Source organism: Cherax quadricarinatus, chromosome 22, assembly GCF_038502225.1.
Source record: "Cherax quadricarinatus isolate ZL_2023a chromosome 22, ASM3850222v1, whole genome shotgun sequence".
NCBI lineage: Eukaryota > Metazoa > Arthropoda > Malacostraca > Decapoda > Parastacidae > Cherax > Cherax quadricarinatus.
This window is the reverse complement of record NC_091313.1, coordinates 8,557,359-8,577,922: the sequence shown is the minus strand read 5'-3', so window position 1 is coordinate 8,577,922 and position 20,564 is coordinate 8,557,359. Positions and strand designations below refer to the sequence as shown.

General features: G+C 39.6%; 1 protein-coding gene across 5 annotated transcripts in view; it reads left to right on the top strand.

Annotated features, from left to right (window-relative positions):
- The window catches only part of LOC128689610 (protein phosphatase 1 regulatory subunit 16A), a 232,031-nt gene that overhangs the window by 164,366 nt on the left and 47,101 nt on the right, over window positions 1-20,564 (top strand). For 3 of the 5 annotated variants that reach the window (XM_070087481.1, XM_070087479.1, XM_070087480.1), the window contains exon 10: window positions 10,996-11,135. In XM_070087481.1, coding sequence (XP_069943582.1) covers window positions 10,996-11,135 — 140 coding nt within the window. The remainder of the gene's footprint in view (window positions 1-10,995; window positions 11,136-20,564) is intronic. The other 2 variants (XM_070087483.1, XM_070087482.1) reach the window with 1 other exon arrangement.

The following is a 20,564-nucleotide window of genomic DNA, read 5'->3' as shown; positions in this document are numbered from 1 at the left end:
TCATTGAGGTGACTGCACTCAAACCTTTGGTTTAGTGGTGCCATGATTACCAGTTCACTGCTCTAACTCTCTATGATGGGGTGGTAAAGCAGTGGTTTAGTAATCTTGGGACCACCAGATTTCAGGTAAAAGTGCAATCACTCCACTGAAAAAGTTAATTATACAGTACCATACTCATTACTAAGTGCAGCAGTGTAAGATAGTTATAACTGTATTCTTTCTAAAAAAATAAACTTTTTTTTTTCAACGCACCAGCTGTATCCCACCGAGGCAGGATGACCTGGAAAGAAAAACAAAAAATTTTTCTTTTACATTCAGTAATTTATACAGGAGAAGGGGTTACTAACCCCTTGCTTCCAGCATTTTAGTCACCTCCTATGACATGTATAGCTTACAGGGGAAGAATTCTTTTCCACTTCCCCATGGTAGTCTTTGGTAGTCTTTGCAATTAAAAATTTTCTAGATAGATGAAAAATTCAGAATTTTAATTTTAACCCTTTCGGGGTGGGTCCCATAGCTTTGAAGCCCAGGTTGGTCCCATAGTTCTGTGCCAAAATTCTAGCGGCTTCAAATTTAACGTGAGAAAACTGGTAGGCCTACATGTGAGAAAATGGATCTACGTGGTCAGTGTTTTGTAAGGCTCGAAAGTCATAATTTTCAGAAATCATAACTTTTTTTCATCAAAACATTGACTTGCAAATCATTGTTTGACTCGCAGATAGTCATTCATCTGGGACGCATACGCATGGCCCCGAGCCACCTCACACTCTATTCTCAGCCAGTGTGCCATTGTTTATCAGTGAGTGAGGATGATCCCTTGAGTTCCTACGATACATTTCATAATATTCCATTCGTTTTAGTGCTTGCAACTGTTAAATAAGTCACCATGGCTCCAAAGAAAGCTTCTAGTGCCAGCCCTGTGGTAAGGAATGTGAGAAACGCATATAATTTAAGAAAAAGTTTGTAGAAAAATACGAAAGCGGTGGTGGTAGAGTGGTAGCAGTTGTGATAGTGGTAGAGAGTGGTAGTGGTGGTGGTAGAAGGTGGTAGTGATGGTGGTAGCAGTTGTGATAGTTTTGTCCTGTTGATGTTTTCCTAACTAGCAGTATTTTCCCATCTCGAGTGAAACACTGATGTATTTTGTTTTCCTGTTTAAGTTTTCTCAACTTGAACAGGTTTTGACATTTTCTCGTTAAATACTCATTGATGTACACTCCATTTTTCATTGTAATTTGTGGAAAATTACATTTACCTGGATGAATCTCATTAGATACATACAAGTAAATGGTAACAATGATAATTATTATTTATCAAAGTTACAGAGACAAGTAGGAATTTTTAGGACACCTAGGTCGCAAAAAATGTCCCCCTTCGATACCTACCATCTATCTTTCCAGAAGTTACTCTAGACCTATATTAATTGCAAATGAAATGTAGATCACCAGGAATTCTGGTAAATTTAATATAAATTTGTGGACTGTATATTAAAATTAATAAATGATTGCATATACATATTTACATAACAGAAGGAGAATTTATAATCATAACACTCAGCAATTTGACTGGAAATTATTGTGTATCATACTCAAAACCACCCACACCCTGTCTACATTTATGAAGAATTTTCTGGCCAGAACTTCTAAACATAAACATAAGACACTTAGCTGGGGTTCCTGGAGCTGTCTTGTCCATCTGCTTAATGCTCAAATTATCCAGGAATGCACATACAACAATTTCGGCTCCTATTTGAGAGGTTTTAAGCCCAATATAATCCCTAGAGCGACGAAAATTAAGCACATTACATTAGAGTGCTTGTACCACATTCAAAAAAAACAATGGCGACTCTCCCCTGCCCCTCAGCGCAGGCGCAGAGCTTCCCCTCTCGATTCTCTTTTTCATTTACAAATTAATGTTTATCAAATACAATGTATTACATTAATTTTCATAAAAATACGCTGGATTTTTCTGAAAATACATTATTTTCCACACTGCGGCCAGCCGGAGTTCGTTGCTAAACGACTCAAATTACTCCTTCCTTTAGGAGATAATTCCAGCCGGTTCTACCTTGAGTGGCTGTTCTCCTAGTAGGTCTTACTACAATTTCATCTTCCTGCATCACTTGGTCAGCTTTACCTTCAGTATCACTTGTGTCACTTTCCCTTAGATTTTCATTTACGTTTGATTGAATACCACTTAATTCCAAGGGAATCAATTTATTAATTGTGCGTAAACTTTCCTGGCCACGACACAACACTTTGACATTCCGGACAACACCGTGTGCATCTGGGTACATTGTCAATACATGTACTTTGCCCAGAGGCCACAATGTTCAATGTTGTTCAGTATCAATTAACACAATGTCACCTGGTTGAATGTTCTGTCAATTTACTGCCTCTGTCGCACCATAAAAGTGTTCACGTAGTGTAAGAAGATACATGTATTCCTTACGCCACACATTAGACCAATGATCAATTACTTTATTTAACCCTTTGACTGTTTCCGACGTATAAATACGTCTTACGAGCCAATGTTTCTGACGTATTTATACGCACAAATTCTAGCGGCTTCAAATCGAGCGCCAAAGGCCTGGTAGGCCTACACGGGAGAGAATGGGTCTCAGTGGTCGGTGTGCACCCTGTGAAAAAAATCTGGGACCTAGCGGTGCATTGTGGGAACGCCATGTTGTCAGTCCATTTTCACCATGCCTCTCGGTAAGAAGTTCCTCACTCCTCGGCGGATTGGAGGTCTTTTGTTCCCAAGTGATAGCTCTAACAGTGATGAAAGTGTCAGTGACAGTGAATTCAAGGGTTTTCAAGTGAGTGTTACCGAAAAAAGTGCCCAGGATAACGTAAATAGTGACGAAAACCCAGATGACCCACAACCTTCGACCTCTGGTGCTGTGCCGGCTTGTTCACGTTCACGTTCGCCTGTACCAGGACGAAAGAGGAAACTATTTGGTAGTGTACAACACCCTGATGATAGCAGTGATAGTGATAGTGATTTCAAGGTCATTGAAAGCAGTTATAGTGACAGTGAGAGTGAATATTCCCCAGTGAAGCGCCAGTATGTACGACGTAGCATGCGGTCTGGTAGTGTTTCATATGTTGTTCCAAGGGGAAGGAGAAACTCTGGGAGCACATCCCGTGGCCCAACACCACGACCTGATAGTGAAGATGACGATATTGTAACGATGGGTATGAATGGTGACAGTGAGGGAGGAGGCAGTGGTGGTGATAGTGAGGGTGGCACGGCCCATGTGGCACCATCACCGGGCCACGCTACTAGCCACGCGGCTGACTCAGCAGAACAACCAGCCTCACCCTACCCCACACTGCCACAACCTGCACCACCACAACCTGCACAGCCACAACCACGGTACAATATCCAGACCCCACCAGCAGACCGCATCTGGGATTGGCAGGACGGTGACGAGTTTGTTCCCAGTCCCCATGACTTTGATGAAACACAAAGTGGAATAAAGCCATCTTGTCCACTTGGGAACAATGCCAGTGAACTGGAGTGCTTTGAGTTATTTTTCGATGAACCCCTGATGGACATCATTGTCAGGGAAACAAATACATACTGTGATTACACCATGGCAAATACAATTCTCTCACCAAAATCACGGCTACACAAGTGGAAGGAGACAACTGTGGCAGAGATGTATCTGTTTTTTGCCACAATAATGCTTATGCCACATGTGTATAAGCACACTGTCACCACATACTGGACAACAGATCGCCTGATTTCAACTCCAGGTTTTAGTGACATTATAGGTGTCAATCGTTTCCTGATACTGTTGCGTATGTTACACTTTTCAGACAAAACCAGGCCTGACAGAAGCGACAGGTTATATAAGATAAGAAATGTGTTTATGTACCTGAAACAAAAGTGCTGCATGTATTTTTATCCCTTCAGGAAGCTTGTTATTGATGAGTCCTTGATTTTATTCAAAGGAAGACTCTCATTCAAGCAATATATACCAAGCAAGAGGAAACGCTTTGGTATAAAGCTATTTGTACTGTGTGATTGCAGAAGTGGTCTTGTTTTAGATATTATTGTGTACACTGGCAGTAATACTTTGAGAGATACCATGAAGTTATTGGGTATCTCTGGTGATGTGGTTCGAACAATGATGGAACCATATCTTGGTAAGGGGCATATGTTATTTACTGATAACTGGTACACAAGCCCCTTACTCAGTGATTTCTTGCGAGTGAACTTGACAGACGTGTGTGGCACAGTGCGTGGTAATCGCAAACATATGCCAAGGTTCGACGTTGGCACTTGCAGAGGTGAGGTGCAAGCCTTTGCTGCCAATGACATCATGGCATTTCGGTGGCATGACAAACGTGATGTCACATTGTTGACATCAGTTCACACAAACGAAATGGTACCCAGTGGCAGGGACAACAGAGAGACCAATGAACCCATTCTAAAGCCTGCAGCTGTCATGGACTACAACCTCAATATGCACTTAGTGGACAAATGTGACATGCAGATTGGGTTTGCAGACTGTGTACGCAAGAGTTATAAGTGGTATATCAAACTTTTTTTCCATCTTGTTGATATCTCTATGCTAAATGCTTATAACATATACAAGTTGAAGACCAACAAAACACCAAAATATGGTGAATTTTGCCTGTCAGTAATCAGACAAATAATTGCAAAGTACCAAGGAGCAACTCCTGCAGTAGACCAGCGCCCACAGACGTCATCTCGTATGAGGCCTGGTGATCACTACCCCATACAACTGCCTCCTACTACTGCCAAGAAAAATGCTCAGAAGAGGTGTTATGTATGTATGCATACCACAAAACGCCCACAAACACGCAGAGACACTCGTTTTATGTGTGAGGAGTGTGAAGTGCCCCTCTGCATATACCCATGTTTCAAAGAGTTCCACAAGCTGCAGCAGTTCTAGGAACGTGGTTAGTGACTGTACATATGTATATATATTATGGAACAATAGTAATAAACATTGTTTTGTATTGTTTGTTTGTGTAAACAAAGTGTATACACAAACTAATAGTGATAAAGTTTGTTCTGTTATTGTGTTGTAAATAATGAGTGTATATTTGAACAATGCACCTTACATTGGTCTCACAGGCCACATAAGTTACCTGGAAAAGAAAAATATTGAAAAATGCAAGAAACCTTTGAATTAGAGTAAATAAAAGAATACCGGGTGGGCGGCAGTCGCCGCTGTTGCCGTACGCACGTCAATTTCTGCAAACTTTGCGGCTCTATATCTCGGTAAGTACTGATGGCAAAAATTTTTTTTTAGGCTTAAAACACTAGTAAAAATATTCCTAACATTTTCATAAGAAAAAATAATTTTTTTTTTTTCGAATATTTGGCGACATAGAATGACAGTTTCAGAGAGGGCCCTGAAACAGTCAAAGGGTTAACATTTTAAATTTATCACACAACACTGCCGCATCATTGTAATCTTCATCACTTTCTTCTGGATTATTTCTATAGACAGGGGCAGCTTCCAATTTCCTTCCACATATTAAGTGAGAAGGTGTTAATACATCTGCATCAGGTGTATCACTCATGTACGAGAGAGGCCTATTATTTATACGATTCTCCACCTCCACTAACACTGCTCGGAATTCTTCCAAGTTAATTCTCTTCCGGTGTAGTACTTTACGGAGACACCTCTTCACTGTGCCTATCAGTCTTTCGTACAGTCCCCCCCTGCCAAGGGGCTCTAGGAGTAATGAATTTCCAGGTACACTCTCCTCATTGGGTTAACAGAGATTGAACCTCATTACTATTATTTAATTCTATCAAGTGTTGAGCACCTGCTACAAAATTTGTGGCGTTGTCCGAAATCATCAATCTCGGACAGGATCTCCTAGCTGCAAATTTTCGAAACAGCTGTATAAACTGTTCTGCAGACAAGTCCTGAGCCACTTCTAAATGAGCTGCCCTAGTAGCAGTACAGGTGAACAAGCATACATACACTTTCAGTGGAACACCATCTGAAGTACCTGTTAAAATGATTGGACCACTATAGTCTACACCTGTTACATCAAATGGTTTCACTAATTGTACACGCTCCTTTGACAATGGTGGAGGACCTGGGTACATATAGGATCTGGCATCCACACGGCGACATATTACACAAGATTTAATCACCTTTTTTACATTTTGCCGTCCTTGTGGAATCCAGAAGGTTGTACTGGCCAGGTTGTAACATCCACACCAACAATTCCATTGGTCAGTCCTTGGTGGATGAACTGGTATAGAGATCTCTCTTGTCTCAGGTAGTCGACGTTCGGGTCTGTCCAGGTGGATGTTATTTAATTCATTTATTCCATCCCGCTAGCCTAGTGGTTAGCGAAGACCTTTCGAGTTGTAAAACTCAAGCATCACGGGTTCGAGCCCTGCAAGTATCCTACTTTTAAATAAAATGAAATAAAATATAAAAAAAAATACAATTTAAGGTATCTTGTACCCCACCATGCATTACATTTTTATGGGCATTTAAAACAATTAAATTTGTTAGATGATGAATTTTGGGCAGTAAGATAGGGTGTTTAGCATAATCACCCAATTCAGCATTTTGTAACCTACCTCTGCACCTAATTACATACATTGTTCTCTAAATACAGCCCCAGTTTCTCTATTTTTCTTTCCATCATCAATTTAATCTCATTTCCATAGATTTCTTCCTGTACCCTCTTTATCCAATATTCAAAAGGATGTGAAAATTTATACGAGATATTCATCTTGTTTAGAAATTTAAACACCAACTTAGTTACATTGATTAGTTTGGGTAAAGAAGAATACCTATTTATATCAATGGCTAAGGAAGGACAAACTATTGGAGCGGTGGTCACAGTAATTTCAACAGGAGCAATATATGCCTTTTTTACAGGCCAATTAGCTTTATTTGCCAACCAGCTCGGTCCTTTAAACCATGATACAGCATTTACAAATTTAGCATAAGGTAAACCTTGAGACAAGAAATCAGCTGGATTCTCCTCACCAGGTATATGATTAAATGTTAACATATGCTGACCCAAACTATTATACTTCTCTTGCATCTGATTAATTTCAGCGACTGTTTTGTACGTACACAATTTTACTGTTTCCATTACGAATCCATTGTAAGGATACCTCATTATCAGACCAAATTACAGTGTCGCTAATATTTATCTCCTTCAACTTATTTCTTATATAATTAGCTAATTTGACACCTACATAAATGGCTGTTAATTCCAACTGAGGTAAAGTACATGATTTAATTGGAGACACTTTAGCCTTAGACATAAGAGAAATAACACTGTTACATTGAAGGTAAGCAACTGCTCCATACGCCAATTTTGAAGCATCACAAAGAATATGGAGTATATTTTTCCCATCTAGATTGGCCACCTGGCGTGGGAACTTCAACATTGGAATTTTTTCATAATCACCAATTAATTCATCCCACCTGTTAATGAATTCCTCAGGCAGAGTTTCATCCCAAGCATATTTAAGCTTCCATGCCTCTTGTATTAATAATTTCCCTTTTATAGTAAGGGGTGACACTAAGCCTAGCGGATCAAAACATTTGGAAACTTCAGCAAGCAAAACTCTCTTAGTTAATTTATTGGGCATACTGTAATTATTAGGTTTTAACATTAACAAATCCCTCTCAGTATCCCAAGTTAATCCCAATACATTACTACATTTTGGTACTTCATCTCCAGGGTAATCTTTACTTATTTTGTCCGTTAATTTGAACGAATTACTATTCCATTCCCTCAGAGGCATATTTGCACTTTGCATTATTTTATTAGCCTCTCCATAAGTCATTAACAGTTCCACCCAGGAAATTGTCCACATAAAATTGTTTGCTTATTACTTTACTCAATGGACTTCCCATACGTTTAAGGTGTGCATTTATCGTCGCTTGAAGTAGGAATGGACTGGATGTAGCACCAAATAATACGCTCCTTAAGCGAAAGGTTTTCAGAGGGCTAAGTGGGTCATTAGGATTCTCAGGCCATAAGAAGCGGGTACAATCCCAGTCAGCCTCTTGTAAACCCACTCTTAGGGGCTTTACTTATGTCAGCCGTAAAGGCATAATTCTTCACCCTGAAATTTAATAAGATATCTCCTAATTTTTCTGTTAACGACGGACCTGTCATCAAACAGTCATTTAAACTAGGTACATTTTTGTTACTCCTGGCTCTACAATTAAACACAATCCTCAGAGGAGTGGTCTTAGAATCCTTCTTCACTCTGTGATGTGGCAAATAGTGACCATAAATTTTGACTTGCTCAGGAGGTACCTCTTCTATAAATTTATTAATTAATTGTTCAGTAATTATGTCATTATAGGCAATCAACAATTCTGGTGTCTTACTCAGTTTGCGGAGCTGAGCCTTTAATTGTCCATATGCCATTCTGTAATTAGTGGGCAATTCTGGATGGTTCAGCCGCCACGGAAGTCGTACCCAAATATTTTAAGATAAGCAATGAATGTACTGTGTATGTATTTTACTTTTTATTGTTTTTTAATGCCTAGTTCTATTACTAACTTAATTTATTTTTGGTTAATATTTTTGAGTGTCTGGAATGGATTAATTGGATTTACATTATTTCTTATGGGAAATATTACTTCGGTTTTCGTTCATTTCGGATTTCGACTGACCTTCAGGAACAGATTAAGGATAAAAACTGGAGGTCCACTGTAATCTGAAATGTTCATATTAGCAAAGCGCTGTAAAGTGGGGCCATCTTGTATGTACAGTTTTTTATACCTTCAAACCTGCTACCTGCCAATATTTTTGACCTCATCACAACTCTTTGGGTCTTCTACAATCTCTTCATACTTACGAGAAAAATCTAAGGCCAGGAGGGTCCACAGTGCATTATGGTTAACTACACAGGTGATAATTGTGTCTGACTTACTAGTATGCTTAACTAGCTTAAGTAAACAATGAAATCAGGAGCAGTTGTTCCTCCACCAGCTTCCCTACCAGCAAACAGGGTGTGCAAGTGGCACAAAGACGACTTATTCATTCCAAATTTATTACATTTTCATGATACTAAAAGTGGAATTCACCCACAAAGCACACTAAATATATTTAACCCTTTGAGGGTTTTGGTCGTACTAGTACGTCTTACGCGTATGGGTTTTTGACGTACTAGTACGCATAAATTCTAGCGGCCTCAAATCTAGTGGGAGAAAGCTGGTAGGCCTTCATATGAAAGAATGGGTCTATTTGGTCAGTGTGCACAGTCTAAAAAAAATCCTGCAGCACACAGTGCATAATGAGAAAAAAAAACTTTGACCATTTTTTTGGAATAAATCAGCGACTTTGCAGTGTATTTTCGTATGGTATTTATTGTTGTATTCTAGTTTTCTTGGTCTCATTTTATAGAATGGAAGACATATTACAGAAATTGAGATGATTTTGACTGGTTTTACAATGTTTAAAGGTGCCTTGAAATTGAGCTCAAAGTAGCAGAAATGTTCGATTTTTACCAAACTTCAAAAGTAAACAAATCGTGCCAAGCGTGCAATACATGTCAACTGGTGAGTATAATATTCTTTCACAAGTGCACCAATAATATTTATACCATTTTTTACACTAATGCAGTAGTCTGCATAACAGTAAATCTTATATTTTTTGTGAGAATAAAAATTCAAAGTGGAAAGCAAAAGAATATAAGAGGGGCCTTGAGACGTGACTAATGACTAGAGGAAATGTCATTTTAGTGCCAGGAATGTCTTTCTTGTTTATTCTGGACCCTATTCGGAAATTGGCATCTTTTGAAATTTGTGTGAAATTGGCAAAATTGCTAAATTCTGACCACTGTACTGGATAGTTGAATTTCATAAATCGGTGGTTTTTTGCACCCATTCAATAGAAAAAATGGAGTTCTAGCGAAATATTCATGGTTTTTTGTCGACTAGTTCAGTGAAATTGGCCGAAAATGGGGCTCAAAGTGGGCAAAATCGCCGATGCGTAAACATCGCCGAGACCGCTAACTTTGCGAGAGCATAATTCCGTAAGTTTTCTATCAAATTTCAAACTTTTGGTTTCTTTATGATCGGGAAAAGATTCTCTATCTTTTCATAAGAGAAAATAATTTTTTTTTTTTTTTAAATTTGGCCGACCCTGAGAACGAGTTTCGGAGAGGACCTGTCGACCCTCAAAGGGTTAACCCAGGATAACCCAACCTGTCAAACTGTCACTTATTTTCATTCTGAAACAATTGTAATATTGTTAATATTCCTTGTACATAGTGTTAGAAGACCAAAAGAGTAAAAAGAAAAAAATGTTTACTGTATTTGTATATTCTTCTTTCAATAAACCTGCTGTATCCCACCAAGGCAGGGTGACCCAAAATGAAAAATGAAATACTGTATATGTACCATATACATATTCCAAGTGGAGCGATGTTGGCCTAAGCATTTCCCGATATTTGAAGTGCTAAAACATCTTTGAACTCGTCTAATATTATAAGAAACTAGTGTACATAGTGTTAAACATTAAAAGCAATTAAAAACAAAGACAATCATATCTAAGTGTTAATATATTGTAAAATGTTAATATCACTGGCACATTTATGCTGCTGTGTAATCATTTTTTTGTCAACTTCATTACACATAAAAATCATAATTTTTTATCAGATTTCATTCATATTCAGGAAAAATTTGCTCTTTCATTCTATAAGAAAGAAATAATTTTTTTTTTTTCAGAATCTTTCCACACCCAATTCTTTTTGTTTCCAGGTATGCCACAGTTTAGGAGTTAATATCAGTTTTATTCATAAAGAAGTTGGACATTAAGGACCTGCTTTTTATTAACTTGTAATTTTTTCTTCTAGATTCCTTCTAATTTTTTTTTTTTTTTTACATTTACTGGTGAATGTGTTTTGTTTACACTGAATACAAATTCACCTTACTACCACTGCAAAATGTCCCCAAGTACATTTGTGATCTACGTGAATCAGGGAATGGTGTATTTGTGTATTGAACTATAGTCATTTCAGGGACAATCTTTTGGTAGAGGAGGAAGAGGAGGAATTAAAGAAGGAAGAGAGAGAAAATGAGAAAAAAGAAGACAGTGGAATAACTAACGTCATTCTTGAGGAGGATGAAAATCAAGTGTCTTTATTATCAGGTTAGTATTTTTAATTCAGTTTACTGTATAACATAACATCAGTAATGATAGTAACGATGTCTATCTACTTTTTCCTTGCATAGTTTAGGAGTGTCATATGACAGATCAGAATCTTTGCCATAACAAATGAAAGGTTTGGTAATTACAGTGTAAGGTATAAATTTGGATAGGTATATAACAAGTTTTCCAGATATCACAGTATATTCTTGCTTGCTCAGACCTGGGAAGCAAGCTAAATTCAGCCTGGTGAAATACATCTAAGAGATGCATAAAAAATTAATAAATGTGAAAGCATAAGGAGTAAATAAATATACAGTAGGGCCCCACTTATACGGCGGGTTAGGTTCCAGGCTGTCGCCGGAAAGCAGACATTGCCGGAAGGCAGAACGCCATTTTTTTCCATTTATAAATGCATATAAATGCCAGACAGCAAGTTTACACTAAATTATATTAAGTTAGTAATAGAACTAGGCATTAAAAACACACAAAGTAAAATACAGTCACAGTAAATTCATTACTTATCTTAAAGTATTTGTAATCTTAATGTAGGGAGAGAGATGAGTAGTACTTATTTGTAGGAAGTCAGGTGCAGGTAGCCCAGGTGTAGGTAGCACTGGCTCCTCGTCTCATACTTAATATGCGATATTTAAAACATCCCAGAGGTAAAATGCACATACAGTACACTCATTATTTACCTTAAAATATGTGTAGTCTTAATATAGGAAGAGAGTTGAGTAGTATTTATTTGTATAAAGTCAGTGTAGGTAGCCGGTAGGTGTAGCCTGGGCTACGCCTACCGGCTACCTACACTGTGGCCCAGAGCCATATTATTAACATTGATATGCCTTGTTCACTGAATTTAATAATTTCTAACAACTACCTTTAGATGCCATCATAAACGAAGGTAGAAGTATTGAATAATTCATGCCGAAAATTGTAAACAAAAGCGGAGTGGGGGAGTGGCTGGGCCAAACGCAGATTCATACACGTTTTCTCTGATGGCTGAACAGAGAAAACGTAATGTTGTCCCTCCACTGGGCTCCACAAGTATTATTATCAGAGCATATAAAATATGCAATAAATGCCAGACAAGTTTACACTAACTTACATTAAGTTAGCAATAGAATTAGGCATTAAAAACACAATAAAAGGTAAGATACACACAGAGTACACTTATTACTTACCTTAAAATATTAATATTGATGTGTGAGAGGTGAGTGGCAGGGATGTTTATTGAATAAAATCAGAATGGCACACCATCATCCTCTAACTTGGCACTTAAAGCAAGAGGCTTACGACTTCTCTTTTTATTACAGCTAACCTTAGACACCATCGTCAATGAGAGCCAACTAGTTAACGAAAGAGTAAACGAGAGAGAGAATGAGATACAGAGTTGAGACAATGTAAGAACACAAACTGAACAGGTAGTGGACGATCACTTGGTCAGGCGAAATAAATGCGTATTAATGTGTCTACTTTTAGTTCATTCACGTCCATTTGTAAGAGTTTGTAAAATATTTACCTCAATATTTTTTTATTTTAATAATAATTACCTCACAATACAAATACTCTTACATTGTGTACAAGTTGTACAAGTTAGTTCAGAATAAACAAACAGCAACACACCATTTTTAGAGTGAATGAAGATAATAATAATAATAATAATATTATTATTAGTATTAATATTAATAATAATAATAATAATAATAATTATTATTATTATTTATTATAAAAAGCACTAAACCCACAAGGGTCGTGAATTGCTATACATAGAGTAAAGGCATACGAAAAGAGTATTTTTCTACAGTTACCCCCCAGTGTTTGACTAGAGAAAACGTAATTCTTCCGACACTACCTACACAGCTGCTTTGTAAACAAATCTCATATTTACATCAATTTTTATTGAGTGTATGTACCATGTTTATATGCTATGTAATGGGTTTCATATATAATTTTGAGGAAAATATCATAGATGGGTTAATGAAAATGCCTGTATTGATGTAAAATAAGACATTTAGTGTGCCCAAGAGTGATTATTATTACGTAGTATTGGCGTCATGAGTAGAGAGAGACTTAGCGATTTTAATGTGTACCTGCACACCAGCACAGTGTGTAAGTATATTTAGGTACAGGTACACATAAGTATAATATTACAACCCAGGAATCCAAATGGCCTGTTATCCCGGGTGTAATGGGAGCAAAATAAACACAGCAGAAAAAGTTTAGACTTATATTATCCTTCACCAATTTAGAACACCAATATGTACACTATGTACAGTGATAAGTATAGTGCACTCCACGGTAAGCAAGGCAGAATAGAAGCCACAGGATAGCAGACCGTGCTTCAACCAGCTCTGGAATGGGAATGACAAGGGCAGACAGGAGAGTGGTACTCACATAACCTCTGCGATTGCCAAAACCATCTTCTTATTGGCTAGAACCTGGTCACTAGTTGAACGACAGGGCCCCATCATCAACTCTTAGCAACCTGGTTCGCTGGTTGGGGGAGATAGCCTGTAAATGAGGGTGTGTACATGCACCGAATGAAGGTTACGTACTCTTTGCATGCCACACCCCCACCCCGAGAAGGCTCAGGATTAGGCTGCCACCTCCCAGTGGTAACCGTGCCGCCATGGCACAAAATAATGGGACTGCCTTTCCTCTCCACCATCCAACTCTTAGATAGAGCTCAGCTTTTCTCGTGACAAAAAGCCAAACCCTAAACTCATAGTGAGACAGCAGTCAGTCAGGCTAGCATAGGTCCAAGATACAGGCGGACGGTAGCCCGCATCCCCTCACTAAAAAAAAACCCACATCAGGGGATAAAAAAAAAGAGCATGAAAAGGGGTTACCACAAATAATATAACATCCTAATCTAAATAAATAAAAATATTAGACTCTAGGTAATAAGTCCGCCAACACATTTTCTTTGCCGGCAATATATTTAATTCTGAGTGAGTATGGTTGCAGTCTTAGCGTCCAGCGCATGAGCCTTGTGTTGTGGTTCTTCATGGCTTGGAGATATACTAGAGGATTGTGATCACTGTAGACTGTGATCATCTGCGATGTCTGGCCCACATAAACATCGAAATGCTCCAAAGCCAGTACCAGTGCGAGGGCTTCTTTTTCAATGGTAGAGTAAGCCCTCTGATGTGGCTGGAACTTGGCTGAAAAGTATGCTACAGGCTGCAACTCCTCATTCTCGATTTGTAATAGTACTGCCCCAACCCCAGACTCACAAGCATCAACCTGTAATGAAAAAGGTTTGGAGAAGTCTGGAGACAAGAGAATGGGTGCGGTACACAATATTCTTTTTGCTTTATTAAAAGCAGTGTTACAGTCTGAGGTCCAATTAAAGGGAACTTTGTGACTGGTAAGAGGGGCTACAATATCTGAGAAATTCTTACAGAATCTTCTGTAAAATCCTATCATGCCTAGGAAACGTTGAAGAGATTTCCTATCATGAGGAACTGGATAATCTTTAATTGCAAGAACTTCAGCAAGTTTAGGTGCAACTTTACCACTACCTACTTCATGGCCTAGAAAAGTGATAGTGGCCTGGCCAAAGGAAGATTTAGATAAATTAACTGTTAAATGGGAACTCTTAAAGGTCTCAAAAAGAGCGTTAAGTCTAAGTAGGTGTTGATCCCAAGTATCAGACACCACAACAATATCATCTAGGTATGCTGCCGTGCCTTCAAGTCCTTTAATAGCCTGATGGAATCTTGCCAAGGTGCCTTGGGACTGAGGATGATAGGCAGTGGATAAGTTGTGGATTATCCCTAGCCTAGTTAATACTTCTCTAAATGCTTTGGCAGTAAAGTTAGTACCTTGACCACTTTGAATAGTTTTAGGAATGCCAAAACAAGAAATGAATTTTGTTAAAGCTTTGAGAATAGCTTTAGTATTAACCCTTTGACTGTTTCCGACGTATAAATATGTCTTACGAGCCAATGTTTCTGACGTATTTATACGCACAAATTCTAGCGGCTTCAAATCGAGCACCAAAGGCCTGGTAGGCCTACATGGGAGAGAATGGGTCTCAGTGGTCGGTGTGCACCCTGTGAAAAAAATCTGGGACCTAGCGGTGCATTGTGGGAACGCCATGTTGTTAGTCCATTTTCACCATGCCTCTCGGTAAGAAGTTCCTCACTCCTCGGCGGATTGGAGGACTTTTGTTCCCAAGTGATAGCTCTAACAGCGATGAAAATGTCAGTGACAGTGAATTCAAGGGTTTTCAAGTGAGTGTTACCGAAAAAAGTGCCCAGGATAACGTAAATAGTGACGAAAACCCAGATGACCCACAACCTTCGACCTCTGGTGCTGTGCCGGCTTGTTCACGTTCACGTTCGCCTGTACCAGGACGAAAGAGGAAACTATTTGGTAGTGTACAACACCCTGATGATAGCAGTGATAGTGATAGTGATTTCAAGGTCATTGAAAGCAGTTCTAGTGACAGTGAGAGTGAATATTCCCCAGTGAAGCGCCAGTATGTACGACGTAGCATGCGGTCTGGTAGTGTTTCATATGTTGTTCCAAGGGGAAGGAGAAACTCTGGGAGCACATCCCGTGGCCAAACACCACGACCTGATAGTGAAGATGACGATATTGTAACGATGGGTATGAATGGTGACAGTGAGGGAGGAGGCAGTGGTGGTGATAGTGAGGGTGGCACGGCCCATGTGGCACCATCACCGGGCCACGCTACTAGCCACGCGGCTGACTCAGCAGAACAACCAGCCTCACCCTACCCCACACTGCCACAACCTGCACCACCACAACCTGCACAGCCACAACCACGGTACAATATCCAGACCCCACCAGCAGACCGCATCTGGGATTGGCAGGACGGTGACGAGTTTGTTCCCAGTCCCCATGACTTTGATGAAACACAAAGTGGAATAAAGCCATCTTGTCCACTTGGGAACAATGCCAGTGAACTGGACTGCTTTGAGTTATTTTTCGATGAACCCCTGATGGACATCATTGTCAGGGAAACAAATACATACTGTGATTACACCATGGCAAATACAATTCTCTCACCAAAATCACGGCTACACAAGTGGAAGGAGACAACTGTGGCAGAGATGTACCTGTTTTTTGCCACAATAATGCTTATGCCACATGTGTATAAGCACACTGTCACCACATACTGGACAACAGATCGCCTGATTTCAACTCCAGGTTTTAGTGACATTATAGGTGTCAATCGTTTCCTGATACTGTTGCGTATGTTACACTTTTCAGACAAAACCAGGCCTGACAGAAGCGACAGGTTATATAAGATAAGAAATGTGTTTATGTACCTGAAACAAAAGTGCTGCATGTATTTTTATCCCTTCAGGAAGCTTGTTATTGATGAGTCCTTGATTTTATTCAAAGGAAGACTCTCATTCAAGCAATATATACCAAGCAAGAGGAAACGCTTTGGTATAAAGCTATTTGTACTGTGTGATTGCAGAAGTGGTCTTGTTTTAGATATTATTGTGTACACTGGCAGTAATACTTTGAGAGATACCATGAAGTTATTGGGTATCTCTGGTGATGTGGTTCGAACAATGATGGAACCATATCTTGGTAAGGGGCATATGTTATTTACTGATAACTGGTACACAAGCCCCTTACTCAGTGATTTCTTGCGAGTGAACTTGACAGACGTGTGTGGCACAGTGCGTGGTAATCGCAAACATATGCCAAGGTTCGACGCTGGCACTCGCAGAGGTGAGGTGCAAGCCTTTGCTGCCAATGACATCATGGCATTTCGGTGGCATGACAAACGTGATGTCACATTGTTGACATCAGTTCACACAAACGAAATGGTACCCAGTGGCAGGGACAACAGAGAGACCAATGAACCCATTCTAAAGCCTGCAGCTGTCATGGACTACAACCTCAATATGCGCTTAGTGGACAAATGTGACATGCAGATTGGGTTTGCAGACTGTGTACGCAAGAGTTATAAGTGGTATATCAAACTTTTTTTCCATCTTGTTGATATCTCTATGCTAAATGCTTATAACATATACAAGTTGAAGACCAACAAAACACCAAAATATGGTGAATTTTGCCTGTCAGTAATCAGACAAATAATTGCAAAGTACCAAGGAGCAACTCCTGCAATAGACCAGCGCCCACAGACGTCATCTCGTATGAGGCCTGGTGATCACTACCCCATACAACTGCCTCCTACTACTGCCAAGAAAAATGCTCAGAAGAGGTGTTATGTATGTATGCATACCACAAAACGCCCACAAACACGCAGAGACACTCGTTTTATGTGTGAGGAGTGTGAAGTGCCCCTCTGCATATACCCATGTTTCAAAGAGTTCCACAAGCTGCAGCAGTTCTAGGAACGTGGTTAGTGACTGTACATATGTATATATATTATGGAACAATAGTAATAAACATTGTTTTGTATTGTTTGTTTGTGTAAACAAAGTGTATACACAAACTAATAGTGATAAAGTTTGTTCTGTTATTGTGTTGTAAATAATGAGTGTATATTTGAACAATGCACCTTACATTGGTCTCACAGGCCACATAAGTTACCTGGAAAAGAAAAATATTGAAAAATGCAAGAAACCTTTGAATTAGAGTAAATAAAAGAATACCGGGTGGGCGGCAGTCGCCGCTGTTGCCGTATGCACGTCAATTTCTGCAAACTTTGCAGCTCTATATTTCGGTAAGTACTGATGGCAAAAAATTTTTTTTAGGCTTAAAACACTAGTAAAAATATTCCTAACATTTTCATAAGAAAAAATAATTTTTTTTTTTTCGAATATTTGGCGACATAGAATGACAGTTTCAGAGAGGGGCCTGAAACAGTCAAAGGGTTAATACTGTGCATGGGAATTGCTTCAGGATATCTGGTTACTTTATCCATAATCGTAAATAAATATTGATTTCCAGACTTTGACCTAGGTAGTGGACCTACACAATCTATAATTAAATCTGCAAAAGGTTCTCCATCAGCAGGTATAGGTTGGAGAGGTGCAGGTTTAATGGAATGTCCAGGTTTCCCTACTTGCTGACATTCTCGGCAACACCTAATATGATTCTTCACATCTTTCTTTAATTTTGGCCAATAAAATTCTTTTGTGATTCTATACAAGGTTTTTGTAATTCCTAAGTGACCTCCTAATGAAGTATTATGAGCTATATTTAATATTTGAGGTCTAAACTTGGTTGGAACCACTAACCTGTCATACAATTGCCGGCCCTCTATCTCCTTACCAGTCTCAGTGCAGATCAAATAATCGTTTTTAACTTCATACTTGACCGGATGACCCAAAGAGGATTTACCTATGGCTGCCTCGAAAGCGAATTTTAAAGAAGGGTCCTTTCGTTGTTCCTCCCGGAAGGACAGTCCCTCGGGCATGGAAACAGAGACATCTGGCAATCCTGCAACCTGGGAATAGGAAGGCTTGATCGGGGTCTGTTCACTTGATTTACGAGGCTCCGGCCGGTGTGCCTCATAAAACAACGTGGCTATTCCGAGATCGGAGTCGTCCAAGGATAGGTCAACATTCTCTCCAGACAACCCTTGGGATGTTGCCCGAGTTATGGCCAACACCGGAGAAGAATTACTCATTATAGGTTCAGGACACGCATTAACAGTAGTAATGTTATTACCCAGTAATAACATGGCATCTTTCATGGGGAATCCTTTTGAGACACCTACAGTCAAGTACCCAGTGTAATATTTGCACTGTACATAAATTTTATGCAAAGGAACAGAATGAATATATAGCTCCTCCAAATGCTTCCAATAAAACAGAGGAATTCAAGGAAGTGTTCTCTGAAAGGGGTAATATTCCTTCTCTTACAAGTGAGCAATATGCTCCAGTATCTCTAAAGGTCTTTACTTCAGTTGTTTCTGAGTTTTCCTGAAGGGAAATAAGACTCTTGCAATAATAAGGGGCCATACCTTTTTCTACTTCTCTAGGGGACATGTTACTAGGGATATTAGAGATTTTCCCAATGGGTTGGGGTTTATGGGGACAGTCGGGACGGATGTGACCTACTTTGTTACAGAGGAAGCAGACGACAGGCTTGCCCTTTACTCCCTGCTGACACTGCAAATGGTGTCGTTCTGGCTGGTGTCTCTCTGGATACTGTTGTCGAGATGCACCATGAGTAGTTTGCCTCTCCACAGGTGGACCATATGTTGAGAAGCGTGGCTCACCAGGTGACTTAGTTGGCTGACGTAGACGTTCTCCCTCTGGCTGGCACTTCATTCTCCAAGGTTGACGATCTCTGCTCATGCCAGGCTGTTGAAAAGAGAGACGGGACCGCTCGGACAAGGAGCGGTTAGTTTCGAAGGTATCAGCCAACCTGGCTGCCTCCAATGCAGTGGTTAAGTCACGATCCTGCAGAAAGACTCGAACCTCTGGTCCCACAGACTCCAGCAGGTTATCAATCAGAATAAGCTGTACCAGCTCCTCAAAGGTAGAGACACCACTTGCTTTATACCAGCTGGTAAAAGCTTTAGTTTGCTGTCTCACAAAGTTCACTAGGGATTGACCAAGCTGCCGCCTGCTTAATTTAAAAAGCTTACGGTATTTGGCTGGGATACATGTATATGCTTCCAACACTGTGGTCTTCACTACTTTATAATCAGAAAATTCAGCGTCATTTAATGCTGACGTAAATTCCTGTGCCTTACCCAATAATGCTGTATGAACCAATGATGCCCAATGCTGCTCCGGCCACCTCAAGGCTCGAGCCTGATTTTCGAAGCTTTCGAAAAAATTTTCTGGTTTGGCCTCATTGAAGCGGGGAACAAGCTGTACTGCTTTTTGTAAACTAAAATCATTTACAGAATGCGAAAACTGCCTCCTTTCTCTTTCCCTATCAAATTCTTCCCTTGCGAATGCTCTCTGTTCCCTAGTTTGCTCAAGATTGACTTTTGCCAGCTCAAGTGCCAACGACGCTGATTCACCTTGAGACAACCCAGCTGCACTATACTGACCATTTTGCTCCATAGGTGTATCATCTTCCTCCTGTGAGAACATAGTAGTTTTTGCCCTAGCTCCCGTAGAGGGAGGAGTCTCATGTGCCATCTCTTCTTCTATAAGTTTGTCAGCAATCAGTGAACGCAGTTGCGCAGCTGTAAGAGTGCATTTGTATTTAATGCCAATGGAACGAGCAACTTGCCAACAACTCTGTAGGGACAATTTAGGTAGGTTATGCAAAGTACAGTGGACCCCTGCATAGCGATATTAATCCGTGCAAGAGAGCTCATTGTTATGCGAAATTTTCGTTATGCGAATGAATTTTCCCCATAAGAAATAATGGAAATCAAATTAATCCGTGCAAGACACCCCAAAGTATGAAAAAAAAATTTTTTGCCACATGAAATATTAATTTTAATACACACAAACTGAAAAAGGCATGCACAATTACATGGCACTTACTTTTATTGAAGAA